The sequence below is a fragment of the Equus quagga genome, chromosome 3, assembly GCF_021613505.1.
Source record: "Equus quagga isolate Etosha38 chromosome 3, UCLA_HA_Equagga_1.0, whole genome shotgun sequence".
In the NCBI taxonomy this organism is placed as follows: Eukaryota; Metazoa; Chordata; class Mammalia; order Perissodactyla; family Equidae; genus Equus; species Equus quagga.
The window spans coordinates 57847931-57860177 of NC_060269.1; the positions used below are offsets into that span (position 1 = coordinate 57847931).

The 12247-nt window shown below is 39.2% G+C and overlaps 1 protein-coding gene across 1 annotated transcript in view; it reads left to right on the plus strand.

Moving 5' to 3' along the window:
* The window catches only part of GALNTL6 (polypeptide N-acetylgalactosaminyltransferase like 6), a 1100859-nt gene that overhangs the window by 1013564 nt on the left and 75048 nt on the right, over positions 1 to 12247 (plus strand). The window contains exon 8 of the mRNA XM_046656926.1: positions 659 to 766. Within this exon, the coding sequence (XP_046512882.1) occupies positions 659 to 766 (108 nt within the window). The remainder of the gene's footprint in view (positions 1 to 658; positions 767 to 12247) is intronic.

The following is a 12247-nucleotide window of genomic DNA, read 5'->3' on the forward strand; positions in this document are numbered from 1 at the left end:
TAGTCATGTAAAATACAACCAATTAATTTTTGTTGCTACATATAAATACAGCATCTTAACACATACCTTGAGTTTAATATTTCCTGAGTCCACATCACTAGTCAATTATTTTCTCTACCTAAGAAATGATAGGGGGTAGGGAGAAATTAGAATGCAACTAAGATTTTTAAGATAAGCTCTACTGAAAGTTTCAGAATCTAGATGGAACTTAAAGTATGGATATATCTGTGTTGCTTAATTCATTAGCTTATTTTAAAAATTCCATTTTTTATGTCTTAAAATTTTTAATTGACATTTAAATTCCAATGTTATTTCTTCAAACAAGATTGTCAAAACAAATATCTCTATAAATGACATATAAGCATTAAATGCCAGTTCAATACAATATGTGTAATAAAATTCCATTAGACCAAAAAAAAATACCAACACATTTTCTATGGAAATTAGATTTTAGTGAACTAGTCTTTTGGTTCTATACTTTTTTGAATCTAGGTTTAAAAATGTGGTTTTCTTTCTTGGTTAGCCATTTATAACAAATAGAAATTTTTGACTTAGAGGCAAAGAGATTTTAAGATTTGTTTGACTCTTGTTTATAATTCCTTTTTTGTGTGAAATTTGCTGTTCTTTTGTGATATACTTTTAAATTTCCTCTCTTTAGGTTTGGATGTGTGGAGGAGAAATGTTCGATGTTCCATGTTCTAGAGTTGGTCATATCTACAGGAAGTACGTCCCTTATAAAGTTCCATCTGGGACCAGCCTGGCAAGAGTGAGTAACGGGGATCAGAAGAAGTTGGGCCCGATATGGCTTTCTGTAAGCAGAATGAGCAGCCTCACATGTGCTATAATTTAAAGTACAGTCTGGCAGAAACACTTGACCAAAGTAAAAACTCCCCCCATTGCCATCCCATTTGGGAGACTTTAGAATATAGAGAGTTTCTGTGTTCCCCAGAGTTTTATTTCCATTCCTTAAGGAAATATTAACTATTATGCTAATCCTTGTTATTAATTGTTTCAAAGCACTTTCACATGCGTTCCATTTAATCTTCACGACTACCTTCTGAGGTTGGTATTTTGGTCTTTATTTTGTAGATGAGAAAACCCGAGGCTTAGCAAGGCAGCGTGTTCATGCTCACCTGAGTGATAAACAGCAGAATAGGAGTTTAAGCCCAGGTCTTTGGATGGACGTCCAGTACTTTCCTCCCACATGGAATGTAACAGGATGCCTAATAAGTCACATGGCGATAGGGGTAAATAGGAGACGGGGGCAGGCAGGGTGAATGCCCAAACACTGCCTTTTCATTTGTAACTAGAGCCAACTCTACCTAAAAGTTTACCCCATTCTCAAAATTCCAAAATTGGCCAAGCCCAAGATTTTTTTCAGAATTTTTTTGAATAAAACCTTTTACTTAGACCAAATGCAAGGATACTTTCCTCTTCAGCATTTTAGAATATTTTCATACATATTTGGGAGAACGTAGTCACAATATCTTCTCAAAACAATCCGGACAGTTTCTGTTTTCCATGTTACTTTCTTCATAGCTGGGTTAGTTCTGTTCACTACAATATGTACCTGCTACTGCTCAGTACAAATCTAGAAAAAGGATATTTTACCACATCCCTTTGCACAATGCTCCCCTAGGAATCTATCCTGAATTTTTCATTTTGGTTCTTCTACTAGTTAGGATGTATTATATAACTATTTGAGTTTTTTTATATAAAGCTCAATTAACTCACGTAAGTTTTTTAAAAATATAAACTAGTTCATCAGGATTCACTGACTATCAGTCTCACAAAGTCAGAGCTTTTTCTGTCTTATTTGATATTCTACTCCCAGAATCTAGAATAAGGCCTGTAGGCACTCAACAAATATTTGTTGAAAGAATTAATTAGTCAGGAAAAACTAATACAAGAAAATGTTGTGGGTTTAAGGTCTTATGAAAATTTAAACATTTTAATGAAGTATAATAAAATTATCATTTATAGTGAGTCTTTTGGGGAGAAGAAGGATTCTTCCTTATTCCCTTCCTGATATTATCTATCCACAGTGTCCATTTTTTCTTAGTCACACCCATGACCTCTTTTACAGCAGTTTGAGCTGATAGTAACGACGTTACATTACATACAACTTAAAGGGAAATAGTCATATTATTCCTCCCTCTCAAAAGATTAATCAGACATAAATAACATACTCCATTAAGCAGGCGTAGAAATACACTATTTGAAGAAAAGAAACTAATCACAAAATCATGAACTGGTTAAAGAGCTGCATCTTGGGTAAGGAAATATGATTTAATTTAGTTCTAAGGCTTGATGCATATAAATCTGAAAACTCACTCAGGAAAACAGCAGGAATTCACAAAAAGGTAAATGATGGAACAGTTTGAGCCTATATCATAAATCAGCCATGTGGGTATCATAATATCCCAAAGATAATGGCGTTCTGTCACTTATCCCTTTCACTCACTCATATGGTCCCCAGCTTGTGCCCCAAACTGAATCATTCATTTGCAAGCGTGTGCTTGGTTTGTGTCAAAAGTAGAGTATAAAAGTTGGGGGGGAAAGTTGTGCTGATCCAAAAGGGTTTATTTTCAAAAAGTAAAACTACTCATATATTTTCGAGAAAGAAATTAAGTACTTTTTCAAGGACTGTCAAACATAGGGAAACTAGGACTGGCATACAAAATTTTGGCAAAAAGTGAGTATTCATTCAAATGAGAAAAGTCCATAATTCTGAATTTTAATCTTTCCCACTTAAATTTTACTTGAGGGCTCATTTTTCTTTTTTTTTCTGAACTGCTAGAGCAATCAGAAAGTCATAAATATTGAAGCTCAGCTGTCACTCTAAGGAACATTTTATGATTTTTTAAATAAAAAAGTATATTAAAATGAAAAACAATTCTGATATTCTGTGGGAGAATCTCAGCTACCTGCTCCAGCCTGCATTATCACTAAATCATCGAAATGACGAGAGGCTTTAATGATGCTTCAAATGCTTGTCTACTCAATAGGGAGTTAATCTCTCCAGCCTCGTTAGGAAATGGAGAGGAAGATGGAAACTTGGCTCCAAAGGCTTGTTTTCTTATTTTACAAAGCTTGTTTAAAATGTGCACCTTTCATTTATGTACCTATATAAATTGAGGATTCCAGCAGACTTCCAAAACACACACACACACACATGCACACAAATGTGTGAACAGCCTGCAGTTCTCTAAATAGCATACGAGTGTGTATTATAGAAATAAATTCAAATAATTAGTTATTCAGTACCTTCTATTTACCTAGATTACAGTCTTGCTGGAAGAGACAAGATGTCCATATATAAAATCATTGGCCAACAATACAAGACAACAAATAATTATTTAAATGTATCCTAAAGACGTTACGGGTAGAGGGAAGAGGAGGGGAGGGAGTGGTATAGCTGTGACCTTCTTCAGTCCTGTCAAGTTAGAAGAATTGAAAGAGGACCTTCGAGGGCTCCTCAATTAAATCAACAAGGTTCTTAGAATAGAGGTTCCCAAGTTTAGGACCAGTCACCACAGTCAGTTCCTGGCCAAGTTTTCAGCCAGATCTGTGAACTGAGTAAAAGAAGAATCACAAAGCTGCATCTATCCAACTTAACAACATCTTTTTAATGCAGCAATTATAGACTTTTCTTCTTTTTTTATGTCAGGATACAAGATAGTAGATTTTTGTTAATGCCATTATTTGGCAAAAATTAAAATTAGCATCCCTATGTCAGCTCCCACAAAATGCAAAAATCTGGGACACTATGACTTACAATTCAGCTTCATCTGGGAATCAGAGTATTCACTTATCATCAATAAAACTAGATACCTTACTGAGTCGGCTGAGTCCAATGTCAGGGCCCTGGGCACGTTGTAGTGTCTTTTCACCAGGACCAGCCAGTGCCTGCAGGAAGGGATGCTCACCCTCAGGGGTGTAAGGAGACTAGAAAGACCCCAGGGCTGTAGTGACATTCCTCCCTTCTCTGGGTTGGCACTGACCGTCATCATGGAAGAGTGAGCAGCAGATCCTTAGTGAAAGGCCCGCCGAGGCTCTTGCTGAGTGACACTGCACAGCCAGAGGTGGCTGAGTGGCAGATGGGCGGACGATTCTCCAAGAAAACCCTTCATTCCGGCAGGTGGCAACGTGAGGCAAGCACTCTGCCGACAGAGCAGCAAGTACTGGCACTTCACAGACTCCCCTGTGAATGCCAGTGTGTTTGGGGACAATCAAAGCTACTGGACCTGAGACAAGTGGCTCTAACAGCAGGGGCTTGACAGAGGTGCAGAGTAGTCACCCCATGGCTAAACATACCAGATGACTGCAGCACAACAGTAGTCTTCACAGGAGCAACTTGGCCCCATGAGAGTTTGCCCAGGAGGGCCCCGCTCCAGCCCTGCAGACTGTGGGTGGGGCGGTCCTGGAGGCTCACTCAGACTGCATAGGAGAGAAAGGTGGAACTGACCTTCGCCCTAAGTCTGAAAGGGACGTCAGAGAATGCAAATCAGGGGCTTCCATCCTTCTGTGTTTTGCCACTGACATAGTATCCATAACTTTTTCTTTGCACTTTATGACAACTATCATCCAAACTTCAGGATAAGATCTACAAAAACAAAGAAGTTAAATGCTCAAAATAATCTGATTGCAAAGGAGGACCTATTGTACTTGAAAATGTAACACATTAAAAGGGATAGAGGTAAACGCCAAGAGAACAGAGATGGGATTGTGAATCAAGACCTGTCTGTCAGAGGCTTAACTTTCCTATCAACTGCCACTTGTAGGAGGGCTGAGAATAAAGAGGGGCAGCTGGGCAGTCATGGCAGGGCCTCCAGCATGAGCAAAATCCCAGGCAGGAAGGAGCGGGCACAGAGAATGACAAAGGATCGTGTTTAGGATCTCTGGAGTCACATCGGCAATATGCACTAGAGCAGACTCTAGAGGACCGTGTACGCAGACCAGGGTGTATACTTTTTTCTTGCGGTAAGAAAGTACTCATGGCTTTCGAACAGAAAGTTCCAGAATAAAAATAAGAGGGGTAAAATGGAAAGATGCACCAACAAGTAAATATTAAAGGGGAGAAAGACTAAAGAAAGTAACATGTTGAATGCAAGAAGCATTTGTAAAGAAAATTTCCTAAAAGGTTTTTATTGGTCTGCCACACTGTGCAAGGAGAAAGAGGTCAAATGTGACTATGAGGTTCTCATTGTGGTAACTGAGAAAATAGTATTAGTACGCAACAGGGATGTGAGGAAGGGGAGGGAGGAAGATGCTGGGATTGGTTTTAGATAGGGTGGGTTATAAATGACAGCTATCCGTGGGCTCAGAGAGAGCCAGATCTGGGAGACATGCACAGACTTCCCATGCAGAATCCCGAGAGCCTACAAAAAATTTTGCCAGATTTTCTTTACCAGTAGGTTTTCATTTTTGAACAAGTATTTATCACGCCATGCACTGTGCTAGGCCCTGGAAGTGTGAGTGATGAGCAAGATAAACACAAATCTTAACTTCTCATAACAAATGGCCCTAACTATGACAGTAAGGTAGAGTCCACACAGTCCCGCAATCTATGCATAGCAATGCCAGGAGAAATGAACTCCAGACATTGTGAGGACGAAAGAAGGGTTGAGTGAAGATAATCAAAATCACTATGGAGTGAGATCTGTATCTTATATAGTTAACTTATTTATAAACTATTTTGCATAGGTTATAACGTTATCATTGGGATTATGATATAACAGAAGAGAAAGTATAATAAATAAATTATAAAGTATATGTCATAAATAGCAGGTTATTTAATATATAGTGATATATGTTCTATAAGAACAGATTATATTTAATGATCCTATAGGCTACACTGTGATCTACATACAAATTATAAATATTTTGGGGTTTAGATATTGACTTAGGGTTTCTTAGCAGAATTCAATAATCTTTGAAGATTTCCTGTGGTTATTACACTTCTTGGGCACGAAGGTTTAGTCTGAGGTCTGAGGGAGAAGGGTTGTTTCACCTCTGTCAGCTGTGAAATGACTTCTTAACATGTTTCCCAAGGTGCCTTTCTTCCAGTGTCATATCTCTGGTGACATCCGGACCTACTGACTCCACAGATCATCTCAGACTCTTGAAATTGGTGGGGGTAGAGGCAGGTATAGAGGATGTGGAGGAGGAGGAGGAGGAGGAGGGCTCCAATGTTGAAGCCAGACTACCCCAGCTCAATTAATAAATGCTTCCTCACTGTTCACCAAGGTGTCGGTTGTCCCTGTCTGAAGCAGCTGAAATGGAAGAACACAATATCTGACGTATGCAGCTCTCCCTTGTTTATGTCAGAAAAATACATCAATAGAGGAAAGCATTAACAAGACCAAAATGACTAGCTTGATATCAGAAAATAAAATCACCGACAAGGCTATAAAGTATGGTGATGAATGGAAAGTCCGCACTCCCCAAAATTGACCTTTCCCCCTTGATGATTGTAAATCAGTTTACTCTCGTAAAGCTGCCCAGCAAATAAGAGCTGTGGCGTGACAACCTTGGCCATCAACCGCATCCAGCACGGCTTTCCACTAGTCTTAAAACTACAGAGTTCAGATGCTTTATTTGAAACTATCATTGAGTTCAGGGATATGGTGGGCTCTCATGGGCATTCTCACAAAAAGCAAGAAAAAATGAATTCTTCCCAAAAGACTCAGTCTGCAAAAAAGGGTAAGACTTCTGTGCAGAAGCAATTCCTCTGAAAATAATAACTATTTCTAATTCTTCCTTACAATATAACAAAAAGGGCAATATGGCTGTCCAATACTTGTGTCAGGAACTTAAGATGATTCACATATTGCAAAAATGTATTTGTTTTTCTCTCCTCTTGGCCATATTTTAAAATACAATGTCTCCTATTTAGATGAAATTTTTTATTTAAAAAATTCAAGCATCTTCCATAAATAATATTTTATTATTCTCCATGACAGCTTCCCTAAAAATCAATCGTAAGTTTTTTGGTTTTTTTTTGAGGAAGATTAGCCCTGAGCTAACTGCTGCCAATCCTCCTCTTTTTGCTGAGGAAGACTGGCCCTGAGCTAACATCCGTGCCCATCTTCCTCCACTTTATATGTGGGACGCCTACCACAGCATGGTCTGCCAAGCAGTGCTATGTTCGCACCCGGGATCCAAACCGGTGAGCCCTGGGCCGTCGAAGCAGAATGTGCGCACTCAACCGTTGCCACCAGGCTGGCCCCAATCATAAGTTTCTTATGTGACAATAATGGTTCAATAAATTATTAAGATATGATGAGTCCATTGCATGTTAGGAAGATAAATGTCATCTCCGGCCTCAAAGCAGGCTCAGGTTGGAGAAATTCTTCAATAAATATTTATCAAGTACCTACTATGTGCCAGGCAGAAATGTGTAGAGCATGCCACATATCCTAAGCCAACAGCATTGAGACCTTCCAGTTAGATCAAACTGCCCCTTTGTAATGGAATGTCACCTCACCCAAGGACATTGCCCCACGCTGGAGATAAGTTTCTGGCACACAACACTGATAGAACACTTACACTCACCCTTTAGTGATGTCTCTTTTTTTGAACATTGGGCATTGTATGCTCGTTTTGCATATGAGGAAAATAAGACAAAGTAAAACTATTCTGTCTGCCAAGGACCTAGAGAGAGGAGAGGGAAACACAAAACACACATTTATTCCCCACTGCTAGACTCTCACTTACTCTCTTAATTCCCAACCCAGGGGTATCAGAATTTTTTTAAGCATCCATATGTTTCTTATCTGTTTGTTTAATAAATCACAACAGAATCACAAATTGTCTTTAAAACTTTTCAACAATATGGACGTAAAGCACAGACTTATCCTACTAGAAAAGAAAGAGAAGTAGCAAATCTCTGACAGGTACAGTCTCCTGTCACTTGGAAATATCTTGAAAAAAACGTGTGAGGTAAAGACAACAACATTATCTTAAAGCTCAGTGATTTCCACAAAACTTCTCAAAACTAACTTTTAGTTTGGTTTTCTCCCTATTTATCTGCTCTACATATTTTTTCCCAAACACTCCCACGGGTGCTATCTTCTTCCCAACATTAAAGCATTTTGCTCAATTTAATTGTTTCAAATATTCCTCAGTGCTTTCCCAAGTTTCAGCTCAGCCATGGCTTGTGAATCAATTAGCTAATGCTTTCTAGTGTGCAAAACAGAGCTTGTAATTGAGACAGGCAATCCCCAAACTATGGAAACAATATTCAACATTTTCGGGGCTATGTAGTGAGGACCAACATTTCGCATTAGTTTTCTGTCAAGCCTATTGGAAAATTTTATAGATTAAATACAAGATTTAAATGGGGGGTCCTAGATATTTACATGATAATTAGCTGCCATGATTAATCATTACATTTACTTTGTCATTCTTAATGAAATTAAAATGGGAATTATTTTCTCTTTCCTCTGGTACATTTTCCAGTCCGCTTTTGGTCACTCTTTCGTCTAGGAAGAGTACCTTGGCACTTTATGCTGTTATTTAGCATTTATATAGCTTTCTTTGTTCAAATCACTTGAGAAACAAACTACTTTGTGAGCCCTATTTGTGGACTAGGGGGAATTATAATTGCGTTTTCATCATTATCCTCATTAGAACTGAACATTTTCCTGCATTCACAACTCCACTGGAGACTCGCAAAGGAGAAAGCTTGCTTAGGCAAAATAGGTCCCCGCTGCTACAAAATTAAGCTGCTGAAACTTAAGCAAATTAAGATATTTTGGCATGCCATAATCTCAATAGCCAAAATGCAACTTTGCGAGAGGGAGCAGGGCTGGCTGCTTTATAACTCTGCCTCTAGGACCCCAGTTGGATGATGAAGCCACAGAAGCACCTGGATAGGAGGGACTCATTTTGTGGAATTATCTTCTTACCATGAGATGTGTAAATGCACAGTGACACTGTGCTTGCTGTTGTTAGTGCTCGTGGAGTCGATTCCAGCTCCTAGTGACCCTGTGTACAGCAGAGTGGAACCCTGCCTGGTCTTTTTGCACTATCCTCTCACTTTCTAGCCTATATCATCCTCATTATCTTCCAGCCTAAGACAGTGCTCCACTGCCATTCATAGGGGTTTTCATGGCCAATTTTTTCAGGAGTGGCCAGATCCTTCTTCCTACTGTCTCTTAGTCTGGAAGCTCTGCTGAAATCTGTCCACCATGAGTGATCCTGCTGATATTTGAAATCCCAGTGGCATAACTTTCAGCAACACGCAGTCACTACAGCATGAGAACCTACAGATAGGCGATGTGGTTCCCTGACCAGCGAACGAGCCCAAGCCATGGCAGTGAGAGCAACGCAACGTAACCACTGGACCAAGAGTGCTTGAGGCCTCTGCTGTTTCATTTCCATTCTAATCACTCTTGTTTCTAATAGTTTATTAGTTCATGGCAAGAATTCCATTTCCAACTGTAATTCCAACCCAAATATACCTCCTCTTTTGATGTCATTTGAAGTGGAGAAAATAATTCCATTTGGTACTCTGTAAACTGAGAAATGGTCAAAAACCAATTGGCAGCTTTGTGATGACTGGATCTTTTTAACTCTGAAAATAGTTTATAAAAGTAAAATTTCACAGATTGCCTAAACCTTGAATAGATACAATTTTCAACCTAAGGACCCTGAATGAACTATTAAAAACATAGGGATTTTTTTTCTACCTGTTTTGAAAGCATGGAAAATAAAACAGGGCCTGCTGATAACAAATGGAATAAATGCTGTAGCGCCGTTTAGTTTAACCACAGTCTGTTTGAATGCTCGCTGTGGATGCTCTTGTAAGGGAACAAAACACTTGATACCCTCTTTGGCTGATGGTTAGAAAATACTGGTTGAGGGGCTGGCCCCGTGGCCGAGTGGTTAAGTTCGCGCGCTCCGCTGCAGGCGGCCCAGTGTTTCGTTCGTTCGAATCCTGGGCGCGGACATGGCACTGCTCATCAGACCACGCTGAGGCAGCGTCCCACATGCCACAACTAGAAGAACCCACAACGAAGAATACACAACTATGTACCGGGGGGCTTTGGGGAGAAAAAAGGAAAAAATAAAATCTTTAAAAAAAAAAAAAAAGAAAGAAAATACTGGTTGAGATTTTTTAAAAGTAGCAAATGTATTAATAAAATCTACAAATAAGATCATACTGCCTTTTGTACTCAAGCTGCTGTAGCATGAGACACCATTGGCTTGATTGCCGGAAATGAACGTCCTTCAGTTTATCCCCCAGGTGTCTCTAGACAGCCCCAAAAGGCTTCCTCTCACGTGCTCACATACCCATTTGTCAGATGCAGTACCCACTCTGCACCACCCCTCACTTGCTTCTTCTGCTTGTGTGCCCCCTTGACTCAGTCTCTTGCCTGTGAAGCCATTGGAAAAGCTATACCACCACCACCATTCACAATAAGAGCATCAGCTTCTAGCTCGTGGTGCTGTCTTTGAAGAAACCAACCCTCAGTCCTCAACGGACCAGAACTTCCCTGGATCCTGGATAGGCAGGATGGCCAACTCCTAGCTGTGGGCCATACATCCTCACTTGAACACAAAGACCTCTGTTTATATTGGGCTCCCTTCAACACTTCCAACAGCTACTGGTTTTCTCCATTTTCTCAGAATTTCAAGAAACCAATCATGAAAAATAATTCCATTAGATTCTAATCCTCAATCTCAGACAAATATAGTCTTAAGGGATGAAAAAAAGTAAAACAAGATAAAACAAACAGAAACTATTCTTTCACTTTTGTCCTATCATCCTATTTTTTGCTTCTGAGGCTAGGTTATAAAAGGCATCGCGGCTTCCACCTTGATCTCTGGGATGGCTTGCTTTGGGCGAAGCCAGCCACTGCATCATGACGACACTTAAGCAGCTCTGTAGAGAGGCCCAAATAGGGGAAAACTGAGCCCTCCTACCAATAGCAAGCACCAATTTGCCAGACATGTGAATGAGCCACCTTGGAAGAAGATCTTCCAGCCCCATTCAAGGGTTAAGATGACTGCTTCCTTAGCCAAAACCTGACTGAAACTCATGAGAAATCCAAGCCAGATTGCCCAGCCAAACCACTCCAAGTTCCAGACCCACAGAAACTGTGAAAGATAAAAAAAGTTTGTTACTGTTTTAAGCCACTCCATTTTGGGATAATTTGTTATGTATCAACAGATAACTAATGCAGCTGTTTCTGTTTACCAGTCCTTCATTGCAACGTTCAGCCTAACTTTATCTTAAGGGACATGATTACCTCAGGTGGCCCATTTGAAGCTTAAAAATTAAGCAAGCTTGTGCATCAAAGGATACTGTCAACAGAATGAAAAAGTAACTCATCAAATGGGAGAAAATATTTGCAAATCATGTATCTGATAATGATATCATATATCTGATAAGGGGTTAATATCCTGAATATTAAAGAACTCCTACAACTTAACAACAACAAAAAACAACCTGATTTAAAAATGGGCAAAGAACTTGAATAGACATTTCTCCAAAGAAGATATATAAATAGCCAATAAGCACATGAAAAGATGCTCAACATCACTAAACATTAGGCAAATGCAAACCAAACCCACAAAAAGATATCACTTCATGCTCATTAAGATGGCTATTATTTTTAAAAAATCAAAACAAAACAGAAAACAGTGAATGTTGGAAAAGATGTAGAGAAATTGGAACCCTTGTGCACAGTGAGAATATGAAATGGTGCAGCCACTGTGGAAAACAGTATGGAGATTCCTCAAAAAATTCAAAATAGGATTAATATATGATCCAGAAATTCCACTTCTGGGTATATATACAAAAGAACTGAAAGCAGGGACTCAAACAGATGTTTGTACACACGTGTTCATAGTAATAGTCAAAACAGAGAAGTAAACCAAGTATCCATTGACAAATGGATAATGAAGGTGTGGTATATACATACAATGGCTTATTATTCAGCCATTAAAAAGGAAGGAAATTCTGACAGATACTACAAAATGGATGAACCTTGAAGACATTATGCTAAGTGAAATAATCCAGTCACAAAAGGACAAATACTGTCTGATTCCACTTACACGAGATATCTAGAATAGTCAATTCATACGTGCAGAAAGTAGAATGATGGGTGCTGGAGATTGAGAGAAGGAATAATAAGGAGTTATTGTTTAATGGGTTTAGAGTTTAAGTTGAGGAAGATGACAAAAGTTATAGAAACAGATGGTGGTGATGCTTGCACAACCATGTGAATTTTTTTTT